The sequence below is a fragment of the Triturus cristatus genome, chromosome 2_2 (genome assembly GCF_964204655.1).
Source record: "Triturus cristatus chromosome 2_2, aTriCri1.1, whole genome shotgun sequence".
Lineage (NCBI taxonomy): Eukaryota > Metazoa > Chordata > Amphibia > Caudata > Salamandridae > Triturus > Triturus cristatus.
In genome coordinates this window covers 1004586720-1004614336 of record NC_140582.1, presented here as the reverse complement: position 1 = coordinate 1004614336, position 27617 = coordinate 1004586720, and the positions used below count along the sequence as shown (strand labels likewise).

Genomic DNA, 27617 nt, shown 5'->3' with positions numbered 1-27617 from the left:
GAATGGAGGGCGAGAATTGATGTATATATTGTCGCAAAAAGGGTGCCATACGAGGCCCAAAGTTGCCCGAAAAAGTTTATCAAGATCTGAGCCCTATGGTTGAGACACTACGGTCTCGAGATAAAGAATGAGGAGATGAGAAATAGTCACACATGGGCCTGAGTAAGAGGTATGAGAAAAGAAGACATCAGAAGCCTCTACCCTGGATACCCTCACAGGTGATAAGATGTGTGCTACAAATCCACTAATGTAACACAACACAACATAAGATAACAATATATTGCTGATTACTTCATACATGAAGAGATTCAGCTAAGGCCTGGGTACATTGACCCCACTAGATGTCAGTTAGCTAAACTCTGCCTCAATTCTTTATGGGGAAAATTTTCCCAGTGGGCAAACTTTCCAAACACTAAAATAATTACAGATCCAGATAATCTGTATAAAAACCATTTTGTCTCCTGTTACAAGATCTCCAGTAGTGAGTTGACACACACATTTTACATACTTTAGAATGTGGAAAGAACGGAGCAAGGAAGAGATCTGTCCAGAGCTCAGAGACAGTCGCGGCTGGTGCAGGAAAGTGCGATAGGGCGGCGCAAGTCGCCAGATGGCGAAATAGGGAACATACAAGAAATAAATAAATCCGTCATCTGTGGACTTCCCCTCCAACTTCCCAGCCCCTCCCTGCCCCACCATGGTTTCATGCACTGGACACGACTGCTCAGATATCAGGTGCAGGATTGGCTTAGGAAAATTAGCACATAATGGTATACCATATTATAAACTATATTTAAATGCTTACTTACAACCATAAATGCATAAATAAACGAAGGCATTAAAACTGTGTGAAAGGAAATTGTTTATTTTGTCAAATTCAATAAGGCCAATTCAAACACAGTTCATTGTAATGCTTGATTTACCCTATCATTAATCCAAGACACCTCAACAAGAAACAATGTAATCCACTTCAGATACAGGTGGGTGGGCTACACATGCTACAGTGCTGATCTACAAATTTGCATGCTTTTTCTTTATCCCTACTATGATCTAATTCAGCTAAAACAAGGGTTTTTCATGGCACGAAACAGTTAGCAAATAGGCTCAGTTGTAAATAAACAAAAGTATTTTCAGTTTAAAAAAAAGTTGTAAAAAGTAATGTGCAGTAAAAATAGAGATTATATGAAAGATAATATATGCCTAGTGTATTTCAGAAAGTCTAATGTGTTTTAAAAAAAGTGAAGCGGAAGATGCAATTTTAGCTAAAGATCTGGAGAATTGAAAGCACAGTACAAACTAACAAACATAGAATTTCCTGAAAAGAGGAGACACAAGTACAAACAGACTACAGTGAACTTCAGACACACACTTTACATCTATGATGCTTATGCTGAGCACCGCCTCCATGGTGGAAGTATGACAACATTGACTAGAAGGAAAACTGAGCAGAACCTTTATGGCAATATGTGGCTTCCTTCAGGTACGGTGGGATAACATCCCCCAAGGGCTCTGACTTTCATTTTCTTTCTAAGGCATTTATCTTTGATAATTATGGACCGGACCTTGGTGTTCGATTTGGCACAACATGTACAGCAGTAAATTCAAATGTCTACAAGCTGGCAAATTGCCTAGCTCTATTCCAGTGGTAAAAAATAAGGAAATACTGGCTTTCAAATATTTCCGCTATCCAGTGTATACTCTCACTTCATCAGCATTTTAGGGGAATATATGCAGTGTGCTGATATTCTATTTAGCAATTGTTGAAGACATACATCCTTGTATAATTGCAAACCTGCTCATCCTTTGAAATATATTTTAGCCTCAAGTCTTAAAAATACACAGTGATTGTTTTTCAAATCTATACTGCAATTGTTTTTTCTCAAATTATTCAATATGCATAAAGCTGAAAAAAGCAACATTGAAATGCTGGCTCTGTTTTTAATGGCCTCACATTTTGTGTTGACTAAACGATATTACGGCACATCATTGTCATGTACAGTTTATTTTGCACACACGTTTGTGTTCGCAGCAGATTGAGACTTTCCCTTACTCAGCACTATCATGTATTTGCTCCTTACAAAGGAGCTAAGTGCGGTACCTTAAGAAACAGTAGACAGTGATTATTTATTTTATGGATGACGAACCTCGGAACAAAGTACGCGAACATGACAGACAAGGGGGATGTTCGACAAGGTAAGGTATCTCTTGAGTAACCGAGGTCCATCCAAAATGCACAATCTTTGGAAAATGAAATGCAAGGTACCTTTCCATTCGAAGACTTCGAGAAGACTTCCATAGACCATATGAGGACAAGACTAATGTCCTGAAATAAATAATTGACTCTGTTTATTATGAGAATTTGCCGATGCTGTGTGCTTCTTCGGAGCCGAAGATTTTATATTCTTTAGTCCACTGATAGGTTGACATTTGGGTCAAGAAAGGCATGCAGAAAAATAAAACTCCATGAGCTACTTGTATTTCAAAAGTGTCCAAGCAAGAGGCGTGCAGCTAGCTGCTGCAGCCCCGCGTGCAGCCGTGCCCGAGGATGTTGTTGTTGCGGCCATCTTGAAGCTTGCCATGCGTCTGGGTGGATGTTCTGCTTTCGATGCTAGTGGCCGGCCCAATGTGCTCTTGATGTCTTCGAAGTCTAGGGAAATAAAGAAAGTGTTTTACAATAGCAGTGTAAGCATCAAAATCCGTGCTAGCAAAACGTTCACATCTGCAATTTCACCCAGATGGTATCAAACAACAGCAAAAGATAAAGGAAGTCCCTATATGAGCACACGTTTGTCACATTTGTTGTTGTATTGTATTTAAGTCACATTAAAGTGTCCATACTGGTCAAAGTTGTTGAATAAACGGATGCAGGTGATACAGTTAGTGTGATCAGACTGCTTTCAAAGCATTTTCCAGCTGTTTTTCTAGCAAAATTACTGAGGCATATTTAATAGTAGACAACCTTTTATTTTGATCAAGCAAACTGGTATTGTCTACTTAACTAACTTATAATTGGAAATATCTGTAACAAAACACGAAGAGCACATCAATTGCTTTACAAACCATATCTAATTATGACCGAAATTATTATGTTAAATATTATCCCAAAGACGTTTGAGTTGCATATGACACATTGGCCGTGGCCAGTGCAGAATATAGGAGGCAGAACAAGGGCCCAAGAGGCCTTAAGGATTTGCAAACGTAGGTTAGGGTTCTGAACAACCAAAAAAGAAGAAAAAAACATGAATTACTAAAGACGATAATAAAAATATATAAAATTAACAAAATAGATTAATAAAAGGGGCTATCCCCTGCCTGGTTGTTCTCAGGGCCTGGGTATCCATCATCGCTCCTGCATGTTGCACAAACACCGATGCACATGGATTTATTTGAATCTCATTGAACCCCAAGATCCTTTCACTTCCTATTGTATTTAGGGATGAATGTTTTATGTTCGGGGTCTCAGACTCTCTGTACCTCGGGCCCTTAAACAGGCACCGAGTACTTTAGCACTGGAATCTCAGGGTAATGAGGCAAAGCACTAGAAACTTCATTCAAGGTGGTGATGTGGAAAGAAAATGAAAACTCAGCAACACTTTTTTACCACAGTTTATGCCTTCTTTCTAAGTGGTAGTAAATCTCTGATCTGCCTTCTGGGAGAAAGATTATTGGGCCTTTATAAGCAGGGTTGTACTTCAATGCCTGGGTGGCCTTCTCCCATCCCAATTTATTTCTGCAAAAATAAATATTCCTGTTTCCTAGAGGGCTTTCTGCCCTTCCAGGGGCTGGCCGAAAGGCTGCTTGCCCCATTATGGAGTGGAGGCATGGCTTGATTCCTGCATGGGTAACCACACCCTTTTTTATATTATATTTTTATTGGTGTTCAATCAATCAATCAATGAAACTTTATTCGGATCGTTGAGAATCCATAAAAGTACAAAAAGACAATTATAAAATCATACAATAAAATAAAATACTATTTGCACATGAGAAATAGTCCATCTAAACTTTAAGACATAGTAGACCGGGCACGAACCGCAGTTTTTAAAAAAGAGCTCACACGAAAAACAAGTTCATCATCGTCCAAGGCCAAAATCATTGAAAATGCAAGTTCCAGGCTAATAGGTTTTGTTTTTTTAAAATACGGAGTTAAAAACCATTTAATATACTTCATATAAAATTTACAGAAGAATAAAAAATGTAGAGTTGTTTGCCTGCTCTGGGAATCACAAGGGCATGGCTCAACACATTGGTCATTAAAATTCCATAGAGGGAAGCTAAGTGCATGCTTAATGGTGCCTGCCCTAAGGCGAAATATAAGGCCTCGCTCCCAATGACTCAACGGAAGGGTTAAATATCTGGGTGTGGGATGTATTATAAAATTACAGGCTAAATAACCAGAAACACTAGATTTCAAGGACTCCCTTGCTACCCTTTCGACATCAAATAACGTATAAAGTACTTTTTTAAATTCACATTTAGTGGGGTGCTTAGTGGTGGAGGGTTTAAGAAAAATGTCTTCAGAGTGCACGCTGCGAAAAATGCTATGCACTCCTGATAGCCACAGTTTATGCCTTCTTTCTAAGTGGTAGTAAATCTCTGATCTGCCTTCTGGGAGAAAGATTATTGGGCCTTTATAAGCAGGGTTGTACTTCAATGCCTGGGTGGCCTTCTCCCATCCCAATTTATTTCTGCAAAAATAAATATTCCTGTTTCCTAGAGGGCTTTCTGCCCTTCCAGGGGCTGGCCGAAAGGCTGCTTGCCCCATTATGGAGTGGAGGCATGGCTTGATTCCTGCATGGGTAACCACACCCTTTTTTATATTATATTTTTATTGGTGTTTAATGGGCTTTCTGACCCAAAAAGGTGGGCAGATTTGGAGTAAGCTGTCCTAATCTACCCCTCACTGTTGCAGAAAGTATGCTGAAACTGTAATGGGGTAAGGGCATAGCTTGATGGTTGGGTGGGCGGCCCCACCCTCTCCACTTTGAATTATTGTTTCCTATTACCCAGATGGGGGCAGAAAGACTGCTGGGCCCATTATGGCAAGAGGGCATGGCCCATGTCTGCCCACACTTTATTTGTGTAATTATAGTATCCCTTGTGTCCAGCAGGCTTTCATAGCCTACTGGCCTGGTATGAGGTGGGGGCACATCATCATGCCTGCATATCCAGCCCAACTCCTATTTTAGAACTTTCTCTGGTTTCTAACAGCTTTCTGTCCCCATCCCTCTGAGAGGAGAAAGGGGTAGAAAGACTGGTGGGCTCATTCTGGGATGATGGTCACTATTAACCCCTCTTTTTTGTATGTTGACTTGTCTCTGGCTTCAACGGGGCATTATGTCCCCATTGAGGGGCAGATGAGGGAAAATCCAATCGCTTTTGAAAGGTGGGAGAAACACTGTTGCAGATGTTTTTCAGGTTGGAGCATAACCCAGTGCCAGGGTGGGCTTTCTCATACCTTCTTTTCCATTTCTTTACCGGCTTCTAGTGGGTTAAAACCCAAAATCACCGCCCTAGGATAGAAAGACTGATCTTTTCAATTTTAAGAAGGGAGCACTGACCCATGCCAAGTCACACCTCTCAAAATGAATTTCATGGTGCCGAGTGGGTAGATCCTTGTTTGGCGACCACAGTCCTGGAGCGATCCAGAAGCTGGAATACGCGAGGGAAAGAAACCGCTTTAAAGGGGACATCGTACCATCTCCAGCAGCACTTTGCCCTCTTAGAGCAGTGCTCATAGTGACTAAGAAAAAATTATGTTGGATTGCAGGAAGAGCTTTCCCCTCACAAAAACGAGAAGGATATTCTTCTTAAGTGAATTCGCTGAACTATTCTCGCCAAATGCATTTCAAAGGTAGTGCACTTGATATGATAGGTATGTCAAGCACACTTAAAGGGTTAAAAGGAAAAGTACTTTATTGAATACAAAACTAAATACTATACATACAAATTTGAAATATTTGCAAGATTTCAAGTGGAAGACCAAATTGAAACCCCATATTAAAGAGCCTCCCAGAATTAAATACCATGTACTCAAAGAAATGTCAAAGGGAGCAACATCTACATTAACAGTGTGTTGCTAGGTGACAATTTGCATGACACCAGGCTTTAATATTGAAAACCAGCAATTCCCACCGGTGGGTCAATTGCACCACAAAGCGTTTTGAACGATGAGCAACGCTCGTTCTACAGGCTTTATCAAGTAATTCACAATGTAAAATGAGAGGTTTACAGCCTTTTGTCAGTACATGTAAACATCAAAAGAGTAAGCTGTTAACTTTATCATGAACATAAACATGACCCTGTAGTATTTGCAATGGTGTTAATAATGAAACCCCCCACTGCCTGTTATATTGAAAGAGGTTCTATAAGTCCCTTCATATGGTGTTTGTCATGGAAGTCACAATATAAAACACCTGGCTTCAGTATTTGTCAGAGTTCACAACGTAAAACCCCTTATTTATGTATTTGTTCGAGATTTAAAAAGGTAAATCCCCTAGCTACTGCAATTGTGAGTGATTATAATATAAAACCTCTTCTGATTGCATTTTTTAAAACGTTCACAATGTATAGGCCCTGCCTATGGTTTTAGCACGTAGTTTTCAATGTAAAACCATTTACTATTTAATTTATGAGAGAGTTCATAATGTAACACCTGTAGAAGCTTTTTAAAAGTGAACTGAAAAATGTATTTATATTAGTTTCTAGTACATTTGAATTCCCACATACATATTAATATGAAGCTATTGCAATTGAAGTAAAGGGTTCACTGACAAAATATCAAAAACTTACATATTGTGATACAGAAATATAACATCAAAAATATAGTTTTCCTGTACTTGTAATGTAAATGACAATAATATTGAAAAACAATATTGTTTTACACAAATTTTGAAAGATATATACAGAAATATTGTTTTTTAAGATTTATATATACTTACAAATAGTAAATAAATTAACTTGTAACAGTAATATAATGTAAATTAAATATATAAATTATATAAAATACATAACAATATATACTTATTTAAACAAATATCTGTATATATGTATGTTGAACCACGAAAAAGGCCATGGCCGAAGCACTTTGGTGAGGCTACATTGCTGCAATAGACCCTACTAAGCATCTTGGAGTGTCCTAGTGCTCCTTGACGTTAGGGACAGAGGTAGTGATAATAGGAGCTTCCCGAGCCTGACCCGGACCGCCGCTAACTGCAGCGCCTAATCTCCAGATTTTGCTGTTGTGATATGTGTGTTTAAGTACACATATATAATGTAAAACTATTTCTAAAATAAAGATTTTCATTTATATTATAATTTTAAATTTGTTTCTAAGTTGATATAGCAAGTATATATATTATCTACTGGCGGTCGCCAGTAGATAGTTATAGTTAGGACCGTGTTTCCATAGGAAATCCGCAACATTCTATTTGGAATAACTTTGGCGCCGGTTGACAAATCCTCGCAAAATTTTCAAAATAAGTGGGGCGCTCCGCTCCGCTCCTACCCTGAAAGTCTCGGGGGGATTCGTCAAGCGGGGGCTGAGAAAAAAGGGGGGTCCCAAAACGCGTTTTCCCCATGCAATTTTCCATAGGGACCTTTAGTCCAAGGTACAGCCCGAACGGCTGAACAGAATTACTTGAAATTTGGCAGAGAGGTAGTCCTCAGCTCAGGGAAGTGCCTTTTGCAGGTCTGGTGTCAATCTGTTCAGTAGTTCCTGAGAAAATCAAAAGTAAAATCATATATCTATGTGGGCGGAGCCTAACCACACATCTCATCCTGAGATCTGATTGGCTGTCAGCACTTCATCCAAGAAGTGTTGGCAGCCATCTTGGGACCAATATACATGATAGCACCTCATTAAAAAGCATTGCAGTTAATAGAAGGTTTTAAGACTTTAGTTACATTATAAATCATTTTGTTGATGGTACCATACTCATTTTAGGAATTGTGGTATGTTCTAAGGTGATTTCACCATGTGAAAAAGCCTTCTGCTGGGATATCATGATTGAGAGAAAAATATTTTCTCATGCTTTTCCCACAGAGGTTTGGAGGGTGATCTATAAGCTAAACTGAGAGCTTATTTTCTGTAAATTCACATTATCTTTCTCAGTCATGTGAGAATGAAGTCTGACATTCTCAGTAAAACATGTACATCTAACAAGGGCAGAGACTGTCAGTTGATTCCTTTGTGTTCTACTGCAGCTTCCCAGAGTGTTCCAAAGAACAACTAGAGCGCTAACAGTCCTACTTATGATAAACGTATGCCACACCTGAAGCCATCTTGCTTGGATTAAAGTGGTAACTCTTAAAACATTTAATTTAAAAAGGAACAAAATTAGGGGGTTCATTTTTCCATAACAAGTATGATTAGTGCTGCAGAAAGAAAAACTAGGGCACATTTTGACTTCTGAAATCCTCTTTTATTTCATTAAAAAATTCGGACATGCAGACTGAAACATGCACTTTCAATACCAGCAGCAGTTTTCCCTGGTGAGCAGAAGCTTTACTACAGTGATCTAATGAGCAACTAGAGTGCTAACTTTCAGAATTTATGGCAAATGTGTGACATATCTGAATACCTTCATGATGGAATCAAAGTAAAAAACTGAAAGCATTTCCTACTGAGTAGACTGCAGTACATGAGGAAATTAGGAAACTTCATAACAAATAAATCTCCCAAGATGGCCACCGGAGACAAAAGAGCCCAAATGTAGCCCCAAATCACCCAGATGTAGCCCAAATATAGCCCAATGACAGAAGTGTGCAAAACACTTATTATTTTGTGTTTTTGCAGTGTTATATAGTGCAGACTTGTCAGGTATTGGAGTGCTTTACAAGAGCATTGGTTACATCACACAAGAACAAATTCATTTTGGTTGTAGACATGGGGAGACTAAGTGATTTGACCAGAATCACAGAATGTCGAGCTGAAGCAGAAACTCCAACCTGGTTCCCCAGTTGCAAAGTCTGCAGTTCTGGAAGTAACACCACATCCTCTCCCCTAAGTGCAACATTTAATCAAGTGGTCAACTGGATTAAAAAAAAAAAACCAAATAATTTAAAAGTGCTTTGTCGCTATATGAAAACTCAGAAAATATGTCCTTATTTTAGTCTTTTAGAGCACTAACCATAATTTTGATGCTAATAAGACCCTCTCATATATGTAATTTCTAAAGGAAATGCTCTAGGTATTACAGTTTTGATTACATGAAGATGACGTCAGGCGTTCCACACTTTTGTAATAAATATAGAATGTTAGCAATTTAGTTGTTCATTAGGATACTGTTGAGAGGCAGAGGCCAGGGGCACGGACTCTGAAAATTGAAGGCAGGTAGGAGGGTGCAAAGGCAACAATTTAAATACACTGAGCAGGCAGGAAGGGCCGTGGCAGCACAACAGACTATGGAGGGCAGTGGAAAGGGGGTGCAGGGGCAACAAACCAACAATACAGGACTTGCAAGAGAGGCTGTGGCAATGTAATAGAGCATTGTGGGCAGAAGGAAGAGGCAATGGTAGTACAACCATACATGCCAACAGACCCGATTCAGCCAGGAAACGTCCAATGTTTTTAAGCTCAAATGGGCTTTATTTGATCTGTCTCCTGTCTACAATCTCCTCTTTTTCAATGTAACTCAAAGGGGAAAATCAATACCCCAGTTTTTTTTCAAAATCTCCCTCTTACCAAGTTCAAAATGTTCGCAAGTATGGTACATTGGATCATGAAAGGAAATGGGGTAGGGACATGGACTTGGATAACAGAGGTAAAAGCAGCGTCTCATGGGAAAGACGACCTCACGTCAGCACTCAAATGGCGGAGACTCCGCTTAAAGAAAAGGTATAAGCTTGGTATAGTTCCTTATGGTAACTTTAATTCATCTGTAGTCACGTATGATACATCTCATACTCAAAATATGGTTTCCATACTGGTAGCAGTTAGAAGATCAACAGTTATGAAAATGGTCTTTTCAGATATCCCCGATGCATTTCGGGACTCGCCCTTCGTCAGGGGGGTGTGTTTCTGAAAGAACCGCCGGAGCTTCTTCGTGACTTCACCGAAGAAGCTCCGGCGGTTCTTTCAGAAACACACCCCCCTGACGAAGGGCGAGTCCCGAAATGCATCGGGGCTATCTGAAAAGACCATTTTCATAACTGTTGATCTTCTAACTGCTACCAGTATGGAAACCATATTTTGAGTATGAGATGTATCATACGTGACTACAGATGAATTAAAGTTACCATAAGGAACTATACCAAGCTTATACCTTTTCTTTAAGCGGAGTCTCCGCCATTTGAGTGCTGACGTGAGGTCGTCTTTCCCATGAGACGCTGCTTTTACTTCAATACGTACACCTCTGAGGTTAGGAGGTGGTCTCACTAGCACCAGAGTTGTTTACCAAGATTAACTCTTATTGTTCTACTCTACACCCGAGTGCAACCGTATTCTTCATTTTTCACTTGGATAACAGAGTACAGGAGGGACATGGAGAGGTGCACCAAACTGACATGCAGGGCAGGCATCAGGGTTTGCAGCAGCACAATACACCACACAGGGCATGCGGGACGGGAGTGCAGCACAACAATCCATAGAAAGCAAGAGGGAGGGGAAAGGACCATGCACATGGACAACAGAGAACAGAGGGGCAAGAGGCAATGGTAGCTAGCTGACCATAATGGACAGACAGGAGAGAAAGCTGCAGCATAACAGACCATAAAGGGCAGGAGGGATGGATCAGGGGCATTACAATGGAACAGACAAGCCAGGAGGGAGGGAGTAGGGGTCTGCACATGTAAACAGAGAGCTGGGGGCAAGGGGGCAGGGCAGGAGCATCAAGATAGCCATGGAGGTCAGGCAGGATGGGCACTAGAAGCAAGACACACCATGAAGAGCAACAGTGAGACTGTGATGGCATACACACAGACCATGGAGGGAAGGTGGGAGGGGGTCAGGGGCAGCTAACTGACCACACAGGGAAGGTGGGAGGGGCCATGGCAGCACAGAAGACCATGCATGGCAAGTGGGAGGGTTAGTGGCAGCACAATGGCTATGATGGGCAAGAAGGAGGGTGCAGGGGCATGCACGTTGGACGATGGAGGATAGAAGTCGAGGGTCAGGACCTGTGCACAGACAAGAAAGTTCAGGGGAAGGGGCCTCACAACAGACCGCACGGGGCAGGCAGGAGGAGCAGTTGCAGCACAACAGACCAGGGAGGGCAGAAGGGTGCGGCAGTACAATGGACCATGTAGGACAGGAGGAAGAGGATAGGGGCATGGCATGTGGACAGGCAGGGTGGAGGTGGCAGGGACAGGTTACAGTCATCTGACAATGCTAGGCAGGTGGAGGGGAGTGGCAGCTCAACAGAACACTCAGAGTAGATAGGAGTGGCAGGTCCATGGAACATGGTGGGCAAAAAGGATGGAGCAGGGGCATGCACAAAGACATCGGAGGGCAGGGGGAAGGAGAATAGGGGCAGCAAGCTAAGCACAGAGTTTAAGCAGGAGGTCAATGATGGGGCATAGAATTGGGCAATGGAGGGCAGGAGGAGGGGACTGGTACATCATACTAAATTGAGGGCAGTGGCAGCACATCAGACCATGCATGGCAGGAGGGAGGAGGCTAGTCCATGGATTCACACAACAGAGGATAGGGAGGAGGGGGATGGGGCAGCAAGCTAACTGTTCAGAGAAGGCGGGTATTAGGAACTTTATTGTTTTTAAAACGTGTGTCTGTGCGAACTACTTAAAATATGAACAAGTATGCAGCATAATCTCATTTTTATTCAGGAAGAAGAGGACGTTTGTGACTGTGACTCCGGGCTCACTTGCCAGAAACACCCCCTGACCCTCCATCCCCTATCGCAAAATGTAATGCCCGTGAAAAGGGTAGGTGAACACAGTGTTATATAGAACATAGTCCTGTGAGCACGATTGAAAATGAAAACTAGATATAGTATATGGTATAAACTATGCACCAAAAAGTGTGATATAAGATGAACCGGGCGTGAAATATAATATGCAATACATTGTGCGCAATGACAGATTCATTGGAGAGCGCGAGATAGCACAGGCACTAGCGCGTGCTATGCAATGTGCGCCTTGGAGTGTAATATGCACAGGGCAGTGTTGTGTAACCTAACTAGTCTCTAAAGTTGTAATATAAAATATGTGCTGGGGAGTGTAACGTTGCATATGCACTGTGACAAATATATGGATTCCAGATTGTAATATGTATGGCATAGCACTGTGCGTTATAACATAGGCATTGAGGAAGGCACGTTAGATGGGGCAATATAACCCGTGCGAAGACAAGTGTGACATGACATATTTACGGGGTGGTGTTACAGTGCACATGGGCTAGAGAGTGTCATAGCATATGCACTGTTAGACCTGTCAGCCCTTTGGGTGGTCCCTCCTCATCATTATTTATTTTGTCCCACTTTTGCCTCAAGCCCTGTTAGTATTTTTCCTTTTTGGGAACCACCAGACTTTTTAGTAGTGATGCAGATTCAGGGAGCCATTTTATCTACCCCTGGAACTTCTGTCTGAGGGCCTGGAGCACAAAATGGTGGCCACCTGTGACATCATCAGCACCCACTGGAACCTACTAGAACCTTCTGCAACATTCTGGAGCCCTGTGACAGTTGGAGGCGGTTTAGAATGTTGGGAAGCTAAGACAGAGAGTTGGCAGTTGGAGCTGGCAGTTGGCACCTGACTGGTGAAGAGAGAGCAGCAGAAACCTGAAGGAGGAAGGAGTGAGGCAGCAGGGGTGGAAACTTGTGCCTGGAGTGGGGTCCATAAACCCACCCTTGATACTAGTCCCTACTGACTGAGCCCAGCCTGGAGCCCTGTGTGGGAAGAAGCAAGAAAAACCATCTTAAGGACCTGGACAGCAGGAACAGGCCTTAGAAGCAAAGAACAGCAAAGTCCGGACCTGATTGTTGGTTTTCCTGGAGTCCGACGTCGAGAAGCCTAGAGACCCGGAGCCCGAGGTGGAGAAGCGGCGCTGACTGGAAAAGCAGACGTCGTACCCGGAGCCGCCAGAGGTCGAGAGAGGGCGCCGACGGAGGTCGTAGAGAGTACCAGAGGTCGAGGAGGAAGTCACCCGAGGTTGAGTGAGCGGCGTCGACGGGGGAGTGAAGTCCGCCCTCCGGAGTCGCCGGAGACCGAGGTGAAGCGTGCCGGAGGTCGGGAGTGGAGATCGCACTCCGGAGTCGCCGGAACCTGAGGAGAGGAGCACCGGAGGTCGGGAGTGGAGGTCGCACTCCGGAGTCGCCGGAACCTGAGGAGAGGAGCACCGGAGGTCGGGAGTGGGGATCGCACTCTGGAGCCGCCGGAAGTCGACATCGAGTCAAGGCCGGCCGACGTCATCGAACCTGAGGTCGCCATCGGACCGGAGCCGCCTGAAGTCGACATCGAGCCAAGACTGCCCGACGTCATCGAGCCGGAGGACGAGATCGAGCCGAGGCCGCCGACATCGAACCGGAACCGCCTACCGGCGTCGTCAAGAACTGACATTGCGCCGAGGCCACCGACATCGAATCGGAACCGCCTCACGGCGTCGACACGACTCCAGCGGCGTCGGAGCTTCAGAAAAAGGGCAGTAAGTGGAATAGAGGGCGCCTAAGGCCCTGTGGAATCCTGAGAGACTACCCTAGGGGCTAGAGAGGTGCTGGAACCAGCTTGATTGTGCCAGGGGTGAGCTGAGACTGATTCAGAGGGGTTGTGTAGAGTGAGGGAGCCAGGTCTCTAGAATTTCCCCCCCCTTGATCTACCTCAGTTTAGGCCTCAGCCTTGTCCAAGCCAGGGAGTAGACACCCTCAAGCCATCCATCTAACCACAAGCTGTGACTGGGCCAAATCAGCCCATAGAAATCTAAATGTGATCTGATTCTATGAGTGTCACTGTCAGCTTTTAATTATTTATTGAGAGCACTGTATTTATTGTATTCAACCTATTTATTGCTTCACTGTATTTATTGTTCCACAGTATTTATTGTCGCACAATATTTATTGGCTTGCAGTATTTATTGCCTCGTAATATTTAATTGCCTGTATGTAATGCACTTATATTTATGCCTTAATTATTTATGATCTCCTCTGTTTATTGAATCATTAAGACAGTATTTATTTGACGTACCCTTCCACAGAAAAAGCCTTGTATATGGTGATTGTGTTATTATTTATTTAATCAGCAACTAAGAGAAAAAGAAGATAAACAGAGATATTTTCATAATTTTTACGGTGTAGAGTCGTTTTTGGAACGGATGCACGCATGGTTATTGTATGGGTATGACGTATGCTTAGCACGGTGCCTGATTCCTGACCACTCGAGCCAAGCTACCACTGTGTATGTCTGGAGAGACCCCGTTACCACCATCCTTTCCGGTGTGGGAGCGGGGTATTTCCAACATAATTGGTGTTCAGTGGTGGGATAGAGCTGTGCCTACGTATACTCGACAATAACTGTGAGTAGTCCATAGGCCTACACCTGGAGTTTTCTCAAAGTGGCCTTCCTAATTGTGAGTTTTTGTTTTTTCCAAATTTACTCTGGTGGTGGGAGGAGGTATTATATAAGGTACCCCCCTGCATAGTTACTGCAAATAACTGTCCTCTGACCTGAGTGGGCAAGATGGAGTTTGTACTGGAGAATTTAGAAACGTACACTGTGGCCCAACTCAGGGAGTTTTGCCAGCGGGAGGGGGTGTATTGTCCCCCAGGAGCAAAGAAGGGTGCACTCCAAACCAGCTTATGGGCTTGGGGGGAGGCACGCCGAGAAAGCAAGGCTGAGGAGGAGGACAGGGATAGAGAGCCCGACAGTGAGGGAGCTGGTTTGTACCAACCTGAGGTGGGGAACCTAGTAGCGGGGCCCGGAACCCTTTCCAGGAAGGGCAGCAGTGCCTCTAGCGGTGGCTTGTCTGAAGTGGAGTTAACAGACCGGAGGGAGAAAAGACAGCTCACATGGGACTTAGCAAGGCTGGAGAAAGAGAAGGAGGAACAGAGGATGGCTCATGAGATAAGGCTGAAAGAGATAGATCTTCAGATCCTGAGAATCGGGGCACACCCTGTTCCTAATGGTGGCAGCAAAGACCAAGAAATCACCATGGAACCCAAACCCTACCTGCCAAAGGACATAGTGGCTAGCTATGGGGTGGGCGACGATATTGCCAAGTGGCTAGCGGCCTATGAGGTCTCGTTAAGGGCCCATGGGGTTCCAGAGAAGTACTGGGGAGGGGGATTGTACAAGTACATGCCTCCAGCTGGTAGGGATGCATTGTTGGCCCTCGAGGAGGATGAGCAGACCCACTACCCCACCATGAAACTGGCGCTCATAAGAAAGTTTGGACTAACACCCGAAAAGTACAGACAGAAGTTCAGGGGTAGTCACAAACTGGGCACACAGAATTGGGTAGACTTCCTGAACTATGCAAAGAAAGCACTAGAGGGTTGGATTCAGGGCAGTGAAGTGAGGAACTACGAGGGGTTGTTTGATTTAGTACTGAAGGAACACCTGCTCGAAAAATGTTTCCCTGAACTGCGTCAACACCTGGTGGATAGCAAGCTGACCAATCCCCGGAAGCTTGCTGAGGAGGCGGACATTTGGGCTAGTACCCGGGTGTCCACAAGGGGGACTGGAGGGGATACTCAAAAGGCCGGACAGGGCGCCCCCAGAAGAAAGAGGGAGGGGAAAAGAAAAAGGAGTTCTCCAAAGGCCCCCAAAATAACTTCCAAGGGAAGGGAACAGGATTCACCCCTAGGGCTAACCCACCCAGAAACCCTAATCCTGGCCAGAGTCAGCAGCCAAGGGTTGTCCATTGCTATGAGTGCGGTGGCGTTGGACACTACAAGGGAGACGCGAAGTGCCCGAAACGACCACCCCCTCCCATTGGAGGAAAGACCCCGGAGTAGCTAGTGTAGTGCTCGGGGAGGAGATGCCTTTAACTAAGGGAAGGGAGTGGGCGGGTGTCACTTTAGTGTCCCTGGGAGAACGGGAGATGGTTCCTAAGATCCAGGTGCCCGCAAATACCGTAAAGTATGGGCCGTGGGTCACCATCAACGGCCAAAGAGGGGAGGCTCTGAGAGACACAGGAGCCAGTATGACTATGGTACGTAGCCAACTGGTATCTCCAGAGCAGGTAATTCCCGATGTACTCCACCCAGCCGCGATGGCTGACGGCAGAACAGGCCACTATCCGGTGGCCGAGGTTCCCTTTGAATGGGGGGGGGGTTGCAGGTTCACTTCGAGTTGCCATAAGCCCTGCCGTGCCAGTCGATTGTCTACTGGGGAATGACATGGAGCACAATGCTTGGAAGGAGGTGGAATACCGGACTCATACTGAGATGCTGGGTACACCTGACTGGGCCTGTGTTAGCACAAGGTCCGCGACTACCCGGAGAGGGAGTTCGTTACAGCTGGAGCCTGGAACAAAGGCCCAGCCAGCTGCCGAACAAGGGAAGAACCGAGGACAGGAGGAGCCTGCCTCGGCGTCCACACCCCGTAGGACGGATAGGCCACCGGAGGTGGTGGACCAGGAGTCTGCGGTGGGGGATGTCACCAAACTGGAGGACCTACCTATCCCGGCCGAGTGGCACGTGGAGGGAGGCCCGTCCAGGGAGGAATTCTGCCAGGGCCAGAGGGAGTGCCCTACCCTTGAGGGGCTGAGGCGTCAGGCCAAAGCCCAGGCAGCAGGGAACGTTGAAGGGAACTACAGTGTTTACTGGGAGGATGGCCTCCTCTACAGTGAACCCAAGGCACCCCTACATGGATCGTCACGAGCCTTGGTAGTCCCTCAACGTTATCGAGCCTTCCTTCAGGAGTTGGCTCAGGAGAATCCCAAGTTGTTGAGGTGGTCTATCTCCCTACAGGGAATGGACTTTCAGGTGGAACATCGGCCTGGAGTGGACCACGCCAATGCAGACGGTCTCTCAAGGTATTTCCGCCTTAGTGATGAGAACTCCCAAGGGGTTGGGTAGCTCTCCCCACTTTCAGCTGGGGGGCACGCGTGTTAGACCTGTCAGCCCTTTGGGTGGTCCCTCCTCATCATTATTTATTTTGTCCCACTTTTGCCTCAAGCCCTGTTAGTATTTTTCCTTTTTGGGAACCACCAGACTTTTTAGTAGTGATGCAGATTCAGGGAGCCATTTTATCTACCCCTGGAACTTCTGTCTGAGGGCCTGGAGCACAAAATGGTGGCCACCTGTGACATCATCAGCACCCACTGGAACCTACTAGAACCTTCTGCAACATTCTGGAGCCCTGTGACAGTTGGAGGCGGTTTAGAATGTTGGGAAGCTAAGACAGAGAGTTGGCAGTTGGAGCTGGCAGTTGGCACCTGACTGGTGAAGAGAGAGCAGCAGAAACCTGAAGGAGGAAGGAGTGAGGCAGCAGGGGTGGAAACTTGTGCCTGGAGTGGGGTCCATAAACCCACCCTTGATACTAGTCCCTACTGACTGAGCTCAGCCTGGAGCCCTGTGTGGGAAGAAGCAAGAAAAACCATCTTAAGGACCTGGACAGCAGGAACAGGCCTTAGAAGCAAAGAACAGCAAAGTCCTGACCTGATTGTTGGTTTTCCTGGAGTCCGACGTCGAGAAGCCTAGAGACCCGGAGCCCGAGGTGGAGAAGCGGCGCTGACTGGAAAAGCAGACGTCGTACCCGGAGCCGCCAGAGGTCGAGAGAGGGCGCCGACGGAGGTCGTAGAGAGTACCAGAGGTCGAGGAGGAAGTCACCCGAGGTCGAGTGAGCAGCATCGACGGGGGAGTGAAGTCCGCCCTCCGGAGTCGCCGGAGACCGAGGTGAAGCGTGCCGGAGGTCGGGAGTGGAGATCGCACTCCGGAGTCGCCGGAACCTGAGGAGAGGAGAGGAGCACCGGAGGTCGGGAGTGGAGGTCGCACTCCGGAGTCGCCGGAACCTGAGGAGAGGAGCACCGGAGGTCGGGAGTGGGGATCGCACTCCGGAGCCGCCGGAAGTCGACATCGAGTCAAGGTCGGCCAATGTCATCGAACCTGAGGTCGCCATCGGACCGGAGCCGCCTGAAGTCGACATCGAACCAAGACTGCCCGACGTCATCGAGCCAGAGGACGATATCGAGCCGAGGCCGCCGACATCGAACCGGAACCGCCTACCGGCGTCGTCAAGAACTGACATTGCGCCGAGGCCACCGACATCGAACCGGAACCGCCTCACGGCGTCGACACGACTCCAGCGGCGTCGGAGCTTCAGAAAAAGGGCAGTAAGTGGAATAGAGGGCGCCTAAGGCCCTGTGGAATCCTGAGAGACTACCCTAGGGGCTAGAGAGGTGCTGGAACCAGCTTGATTGTGCCAGGGGTGAGCTGAGACTGATTCAGAGGGGTTGTGTAGAGTGAGGGAGCCAGGTCTCTAGAATTCCCCCCCCCCTTGATCTACCTCAGTTTAGGCCTCAGCCTTGTCCAAGCCAGGGAGTAGACACCCTCAAGCCATCCATCTAACCACAAGCTGTGACTGGGCCAAATCAGCCCATAGAAATCTAAATGTGATCTGATTCTATGAGTGTCACTCTCAGCTTTTAATTATTTATTGAGAGCACTGTATTTATTGTATTCAACCTATTTATTGCTTCACTGTATTTATTGTTCCACAGTATTTATTGTCGCACAATATTTATTGGCTTGCAGTATTTATTGCCTCGTAATATTTAATTGCCTGTATGTAATGCACTTATATTTATGCCTTAATTATTTATGATCTCCCCTATTTATTGAAACATTAAGACAGTATTTATTTGACGTACCCTTCCACAGAAAAAGCCTTGTATATGGTGATTGTGTTATTATTTATTTAATCAGCAACTAAGAGAAAAAGAAGATAAACAGAGATATTTTCATAATTTTTACGGTGTAGAGTCGTTTTTGGAACGGATGCACGCATGGTTATTGTATGGGTATGACGTATGCTTAGCACGGTGCCTGATTCCTGACCACTCGAGCCAAGCTACCACTGTGTATGTCTGGAGAGACCCCGTTACCACCATCCTTTCCGGTGTGGGAGCGGGGTATTTCCAACATGCACTAGCTGGTGGAATACATCACAGAGGTGTGTGGCACTCGGCAGGCAATGGTGGGTGTAACACAGCATTGGGCTCTGCCAGGAGCGCGCTGTGACTCTCAAGTGATGTTCGTCCCCTTTCCAGAGAGTAAAATAAAAAGTATTACACATCCGGCAGTGGATGTGTGTTTTATTAACCGTGAGGGGGGTTTCTTACATAGTTTTGGTCGAATTTTTGTCAAATCCCCTTTGAATGGCTTGGTGTGCATGTGTATTAAATGTGCCCGTCAGTAGCTACCCATGTTTGTATAAATAAACGACAAGGGTATCTACCGGGATTAGGCACGGTAGGGCATCAGACATGTCAGAGCTTTACTAGTGGTGTAAATACATTCCACGTGGATTCATTGTATGCATAGTCGCCTTTTAATGAATATCACTCAAATGGTGATAGGTACGTACGGTTTGTCCAGCATGTCCTAGGTGTGTCTATAAATATATATTTTTTAAAAATAATAAAAAACAGTGGCCGGCCCAGGGGATTGGGGTCCAAAAAATATAATTAGGAGACAGGCCCTGGGGGATGGGGTCATCAGGGCTAATAAATTAGAATAAGAAGGGGAACCACACAGCCCCCCTTCTTAAAAAATTAAAATAAATAAAAGACTGGCATCGTGCCGGAGGCCACGCCCCCTCCTTGCAGCACTCTGCAAACGCGCCCCCTGGCGAGTTGTAAGTTGGGGAATTAATTCCTCTTCAATACTGAGGGTCCCTGAGGGCCAACTAGCCCAACAGGCATCTCCAGTATGCCCCAGGGAGCTGCGCTGCAGACAGGTGTTCTGAGGCCAAGCCCCTTTTTACACCTCTCTGCAACGCAGCTCTGTGGCGATGTCATCAGTGATGTCATGAGGGATGTCACTGACCATGTCATGAGTGATGTAATATGTGACGTCATCAGCAGTGCATTGCGGGCGCGCGAGTTATAGTTAGCTGAACTAACTATAACGGGGGAATTTCAATGGTTTTGTACAAGTGAAAAGTCCAGCTAACTATAACACCCCTGAAACCTATGTTTTTTTCAGTGAATATATATATATATATATATGTATTATCTACTGGCGGTCGCCAGTAGATAGTTATAGTTAGGACCTATTTTCCATAGGAAATCCACAACATTCTATTCCCAATAAGTCTGGCACCGGTTGACGAATCTTCACGATTTTCCAAACTTTTGTCCAGCTCCGCTCCACTTCTACCCTGAAAGTTTTGTGGTGATTCGTCAAGCGGGGGCTGAGAAAAAAGGGGGGTCCCAAAACGCGTTTTCCCCATGCAATTTCTCATAGGATCTGTTGTCGCAGGTACAGCCCGAACCGCTGAACGGAATTGCACCAAATTTGGCAAAGAGGTCGTTCTCAGTTCAGACCCGTGCCTTTTGCATAAATGGTGTGAATCCGTTCAGTAGTTCCTGAGAAAATTAGAGTTAAAAGTACATATATATCTATGGCCGGGGAGGATCCGTGCACCCTACCCACACCGTAAGCGCACCCTCCCCGAACCGAGCGCGCACCCTCCTGATCCCGCGCTGAATGCTAATTGGCTGTCAAGTGTCTGTCTACATTCAAAACCAGGAACTGTTGGTGGCCATTTTCTGCCTCGGTAGAAGCGAGGCTGATGAAGCAAGGTGAATAAGTGTGTAAAACATATAAAGGGGGCAGCGTGGAAATACTCTGACCCTCTATAGGTGCTTAGGGGGTCCCGGAAGGACCCCCTGGGGCACCCTTTTTAAAAAAAAAAACAAACGGCGAAATGCGCGCAGGGTGCGTGCATTCTATCACGTTGGGTGCACGGATTCTCTCGCGTTGGGTGCACGGATCCAAGGAAAAAAAAAATTAAATTGTTGGGAGATAACGATCAAGCTTAAGTGTTTTGCTCTTGAGTGGCTCTAAAAAGAGCCGTTGTGTTCCTTGAGAGTTTTTGGTACTTATAAGTAAGTACCTATACAGAGTCTAAAGTTGTTGAGGAAGACTCTGTTTCCTTCATCAGTAAAGTGTACTTCATCTCTCCTATACATCTCTTGCATATGAAAGCGCAGATTGTTATTGTAAATGGACCCCATTCTATAGTCTCGGAGAAAAGCAGAAACAGATTTATTCACATGTTTCCTAGCTTTCTCAATCTGTGGACAACAATGATCGGACCAGTTCCATTTCTGCCTTTGGCATATGTTAGAATTCACAAAGGCAGTTTTGGGGAAAAGTGAAATCAGTTCTGCAAAGGTGTCCTTCATAAGCATTTCCAGACGTACCCCAGTCAAAGTGCCTAGGTCATTGCCATCATAGTGCACTATTATGAGGTCAGGGTGTTGGATTTGAATGAAGGATTTCACCAATGGCATCAATTGGTGCCACTTTAACCCTCTCTGTCCAATTCATTTAATGTCTACATTTGGCAAACCCAGGTCTTTGTGAATGCCTTTGTTTTCTGCAAACCTTTGGCTCCAGAAAATATAGCTGTGTCCCACAATCCACACTCTAAGCATCTTGAAAGGAGGACTGGATGCACTCAGATGGTCTCTGTAAATGAAATGGCAGTTTGGAAAGTAAGATTTTTCTAAAATGGTGGCTAAGATGCAGTTTTGAAAAAAGACAAGAAATCATTGGTTGTTTGACAACCTTCTACACTGAAAGGTAGGGTGCATATTTCTGATTTTTAAACGCATGATTCTTATTGGTTAACAAAAACTGATTGTAAGGAGCATTATATATGATAAGCTGATAAGTTGAAAAGTCAAGCACACTTGCTGTCTTGATTAGCAACATTGTGTGCTGAACTTGTGACCTGTGTGCTCAGTACAGTGTTCCATGACCTGTTCCTATGGTAACGGGGAGAAGGCAGATTGAGGGAAGGGTTCAAATGTATGTCATTTGGAAAGGATTGAAATGTTTAACCAATAGAAATGTGTGTTTGCTTTTGAATTTATGTGGGAAGGAATGTGATTTGATGTTTACATGTATATGTGTGGAAAATGAGAGGGAAACTTTGGCATTCTTTGGTTCTGCTGACAGGTGCACAGTGCAGATATTCTGTATAAAAAAATCTGGTGTGTGACTGATATCTGGTGTGTAACTGATATACTTCTTAATCTACAAAACAACTTGAAAGGTGAGTTATTTAATTGTGAGGGGATGTATGTAGACTATTTTGATTTTAATCAGACTAATGTATTTCTCCTGCTAAAGTGTAGGGAGTACTTTTTTCTCTACAATCTTATTGACAGTGTGTGTGCATGTAGAAACCGTTCTGTGATAAGCATTTGTGTTTTTCATGTGTTTGTAGACAGATAACTGTGCTGTTTTTATATTTTGGTAGAATTAGAAACCAGTCATTGTTTATGAATTTGTGAAATGGTATGTTTCTACACTAAAACGTAGTACTCCTTCTAGATGAAGAAATGTGTTTTGGTATAGTGCAAGGGATAGTGTTGCTTGTCTAGAATCACACAGTGAGTCTGTGTGCATTTGGGAACCACTGTGAAAGAAGCATTTGGTAACATCGTGCTGACAGAGAACTGTTTTAAAACCTGTCATGTTGTCAAGTTTTAGTAGCATTAGAAGCCAGTCTTTGCTTATGCGTTGATTAAATGAGTTAGGCTTTAACACAAAAGTGCAGTGCTGAAATATGTAGATTGTGTGCAGTTCCCTTACCACTTCCACAGTAGTGAATGAGTTTTGGTAAACTCCTAGGGATAGTGGTTGATGTCTAGAATCACACTGTGAGTCTGTGTGCATTTGGGAACCACTGTGAGAGAAGCATTTGGCAACATCATGTATTTGCTGACAGATAACTGTTTTAAAACCTGTCATGTTGTCAAGTTTTAGTAGCATTAGAAGCCAGTCTTTGCTTATGCATTGATAAAATGAGTCATGCTTTGACACTAAAGTACAGTACTCAAATATGTAGATTGTGTGTAGTCTCCTTATCCCTTGCACAGTAGTGAATGAGTTTTGGTAAGCTGCTAGGGATAGTGTTGTTTGTCTAGAATCACACTGTGAGTCTGTGTGCATTTGGGAACCACTGTGAGAGAAGCATTTGGTAAAATGGTGTATTTGCTGACAGATAACAGTTTTAAAACCTGTCATGTTGTCAAGTCTTAGTAGCATTAGAAGCCAATCTTTGATTATGCGTTGATTAAATGAGTTAGGCTTCGACACAAAAGTGCAGTCCTGAAATATGTAGATTGTGTGTAGTTCCCTTACCACTTCCACAGTAGTGAATTAGTTTTGGTAAGCTGCTAGGGATAGTGTTGCTTGTATAGAATCACACTGTGAGTCTGTGTGCATTTGGGAATCACTGTGAGAGAAGCATTTGGTAACATCGTGTATTTGCTGACAGATAACGGTTTTGAAACCTGTCTTGTTGTCAAGTTTTAGTAGCATTAGAAGGCAGTGTTTGCTTATTCTTTGATTAAATGAGTCAGGCTTTGACTCAAAAGTGCAGTCCTGAAATATGTAGATTGTGTGCAGTTCCCTTACCACTTCCACTGTAGTGAATTAGTTTTGGTAAACTCCTAGGGATAGTGGTGTTTGTCTAGAATCACACTGTGAGTGTGTGTGCATTTGGGAACCACTCTGAGAGAAGCATTTGGTAACATCGTGTATTTGCTGATGGATAACTGTTTTAAAACCTGTCATGTTGTCAAGTTTTAGTAGCATTAGAAGCCAGTCTTTGCTTATGCATTGATAATATGAGTCATGCTTTGACACTAATGTGCTGTACTTTAATATGTAGATTGTGTGTAGTCTCCTTACCCCTTGCACAGTAGTGAATGAGTTATGGTAAGCTGCTAGGGATAGTGTTGCTTGTCTAGAATCACACTGTGAGTCTGTGTGCATTTGGGAATCACTGTGAGAGAAGCATTTGGTAACATTGTGTATTTGCTGACAGATGACTGTTTTAAAACCTGTCTTGTTGTCAAGTTTTAGTAGCATTAGAAGGCAGTTTTTGCTTATGCTTTGATTAAATGAGTCAGGCTTTGACTCAAAAGTGCAGTCCTGAAATATGTAGATTGTGTGCAGTTCCCTTACCACTTCCACTGTAGTGAATGAGTTTTGGTAAACTCCTAGGGATAGTGGTGCTTGTCTAGAATCACACTGTGAGTGTGTGTGCATTTGGGAACCACTGTGAGAGAAGCTTTTGGTAACATCGTGTATTTTCTGACAGATAACTCTTTTAAAACCTGTCATGTTGTCAAGTTTTAGTAGCATTAGAAGCCAGTCTTTGCTTATGCGTTGGTTAAATGAGTTAGGTTTTGACACAAAAGTGCAGTCCTGAAATATGTAGATTGTGTGCAGTTCCCTTACCCCTTCCACAGTAGTGAATGAGTTTTGGTAAACTCCTAGGGATAGTGGTTGTTGTCTAGAATCACCATGTGAGTCTGTGTGCATTTGGGAACCACTGTGAGAGAAGCATTTGGTAACATCGTGTATTTGCTGACAGATAACTGTTTTAAAACCTGTCATGTTGTCAAGTTTTAGTAGTATTAGAAGCCAGTCTTTGCTTATGCATTGATAAAATGAGTCATGCTTTGACACTAATGTGCTGTACTTTAATATGTAGATTGTGTGTAGTCTCCTTACCCCTTGCACAGTAGTGAATGAGTTTTGGTAAGCTGCTAGGGATAGTGTTGCTTGTCTAGAATCACACTGTGAGTCTGTGTGCATTTGGGAACCACTGTGAGAGAAGTATTTGGTAACATCGTGTATTTGCTGACAGATAACTGTTTTAAAACCTGTCTTGTTGTCAAGTTTTAGTAGCATTAGAAGGCAGTTTTTGCTTATGCTTTGATTAAATGAGTCAGGCTTTAACACAAAAGTGCAGTCCTGAAATGTGTAGATTGTATGCAGTTCCCTTACCACTTCCACTGTAGTGAATGAGTTTTGGTAAACTCCTAGGGATAGTGGTGCTTGTCTAGAATCACACTGTGAGTGTGTGTGCATTTGGGAACCACTGTGAGAGAAGCATTTGGTAACATCATGTATTTTCTGACAGATAACTCTTTTAAAACCTGTCATGTTGTCAAGTTTTAGTAGCATTAGAAGCTTGTCTTTGCTTATACATTGATAAAATGAGTCAGGGTTTGACACTAAGGTGCAGCACCATGTACTATTCTCTTCACTGCGCCAGAACTGAAAATTTAAAAGTTTTACCCAGGCACTGTCCTAGCAGTAGTCTGATGATTTAGTCAGTTTCTAAGTACTTATGTTGTAAACCATACATTACCACATAGACTGCTTCAAATGTCTATGCACACCTTCAACTCCCTAGTCAGTATCCATACAGTCCAGCAAACATCCTGTCACTCCCTTTGCAATCCTCTAGGAACCCATTCAGTACCAAGTACTAATCCATTCCCTGCACCAAAAGCTTACCACTTATAAATTCACCCAGGCACTCTCCTTGCTGTACTCTAATCATTCAGTCAGTACCCAAGTACTCATGCAGTGAGCCAGGCCTTAGCACATGGACTGCTTCAAATGCCTATCCAGTATGCATGCAGTCCTCTAACCACCTACACAGTTGTCTTTCACACCTTCAATTCCCCAGTTAGTATTCATACACTTCTAGCAAACACCCTGTTACTTACCCAGTGTCTCTCTTTATAGTACTGTAATCATTCAGTCAGTTAGCATGCAGTCTTTTAGTGAGGTAGGCTTTAGGGCATGAACTGCTTCAAAGTAGTATGCACTATGCATGTAGTGTTTTAACCATCGTCACACTTGTGGTTCAAGGCTATAGTTTCTTAGTCAGTTTTTAGATAAAATGTGTTTGTACAGTAATGGAATAGTATAAATTTGAAAGTTATTAATATACATTTATTTGGGATTCTTTTTTACAGATACTGTTTTTTAACGTTAAAATAGAGAAATCATGCCAGAAAAATAAAGAAAAAGAAAAGAACAGAGACAGAAGGATTATTTGAAGAAACATCAACCACAAGTATTGAATGTACAAGATAATGTGGCTAAAAGGAAAAAATCTTCTGGTAAGATCACAAAGCAATTTATCAAAACTGTTTGTAGGAGCAAACAGAATGTAGATAATGCTGGAACTACTGAGAATTCTTCAAGTAAGAAAAAAAATCAAAATAAGAGGAAAAGCAAAAAAGCAAATGGTCAGTCAAAGGAGATAAAGTATGGTAAAAGAAGGCAAAATCAGTATAAGGAATTACGCAAAAAAATATTTTACAAGAGAGTAGTGCATAATTTGCAGAAAGATGGGAAGAAATATAAAAAGAGAGCTTTATTTTATAAAAAGAAGAAGTATATTGAAAACATTGTGGAAAAGGAAACTGTTTATTTTAGTGTTAAACAGAATTCAACCACTAGATAAACCAATCCATGTAATGAAGGCCAAAAGTAGGAGGAAAAGAGTTATTAATAAAAAAAAAATGTGATTTTTTTTGGGAGAATGGAAACACAGTTCCAGTTCAGGGCCTTTTTTTAACGAAGAGAGTTATTCACTGAGCGAAAAATTATTGTATCCGGTTGACACCAGTGGTAGAGGTTTTGAGGTTAGAGACGGTTGTCCAATTGAGAAAGAGAAAATGGTTGAAAGAAATGCAGAAGAAGTGATAGCTGAGGAAGTTTTAGGGAGACGTGCTAAAAACCCTGTGCACACTTGGGATTGCAGTAGTATTTGCAGTGTACGACAGAAATCTATTGAAAAATTATGTAGTTTTTTACGAGCCTATACTAAAAAAAGTGTAAAACAAAAGATTAAGCTGTTGCAAGGACTAGACCCTTGCAGAGTGAGAAAACATACTGGTTTGCAAGGTCATTCTCTGGCTTGTCTTTCTAGGAAAGTTTGTCAAAGTGTTTTTCACCATTTCAGAATGCTGGCAGTACATCATACTCAAATGTGGAAGTTAGTGAGAAGGTTGTATTATGCAAAAAGTCCAGCACTAAAGTTAAGTGAGTTGAACAGTGCTCTTTTGCGTGGGTCAGTATCAGATGTGAAGCAGGTCTGTGATGATATTGAGTTTTGTTACTTTGGTCCTCAGCAAGAGAGTGAAGAAACTGACACATTAGTAGAACAAAATGTTGAAGACAATGTACAACCCGTAATTACAGAAAAATTTGAGGATGAAATCACAAAGTTTAAGGTAATTTCAGGTGAAAGACCAAGGTGCCGATCACGATCCTGTAAAAACCGGGTACGAACCGTCAGACGGAGTATATTCTCCGTCCGACGCGTACCCGGTCGAAAAAATATACAAACATGGAAGTACGATTCACACGGAAATACCATTTCCGTACGATTCGTACAAAACCCCGACCGACGAAAATAAACATACAAATGTGATCTGGGAAAGCGCCGACGTGACGTCGGGACGCACGCAGCCTGCCATTCACGAACCAGGAATTACGATTCGCACCGACGTCATCCCGCACGGAGAATATTTTCCGGCAGCCAAAAACTGCCAGGAAATCAGGACGACGCGAACAAGCAGTACCTGCACGCGACGGACAGACATGGACACGAACCTACGTGTCATCCCGGCCCTCATAGCAGTCGACCTCCTCTACAGGTTATGACGCAGA

The 27617-nt window shown here is 43.9% G+C and overlaps 1 protein-coding gene across 1 annotated transcript in view; it reads right to left on the bottom strand.

Annotated features, from left to right (window-relative positions):
- Positions 1-860: 860 nt before the first annotated feature.
- The window catches only part of STK32B (serine/threonine kinase 32B), a 1850878-nt gene continuing 1824121 nt past the window's right edge, over positions 861-27617 (bottom strand). The window contains exon 12 of the mRNA XM_085642433.1: positions 861-2647. Coding sequence (XP_085498559.1) covers positions 2509-2647 — 139 coding nt within the window. The 3' untranslated portion in view covers positions 861-2508. The remainder of the gene's footprint in view (positions 2648-27617) is intronic.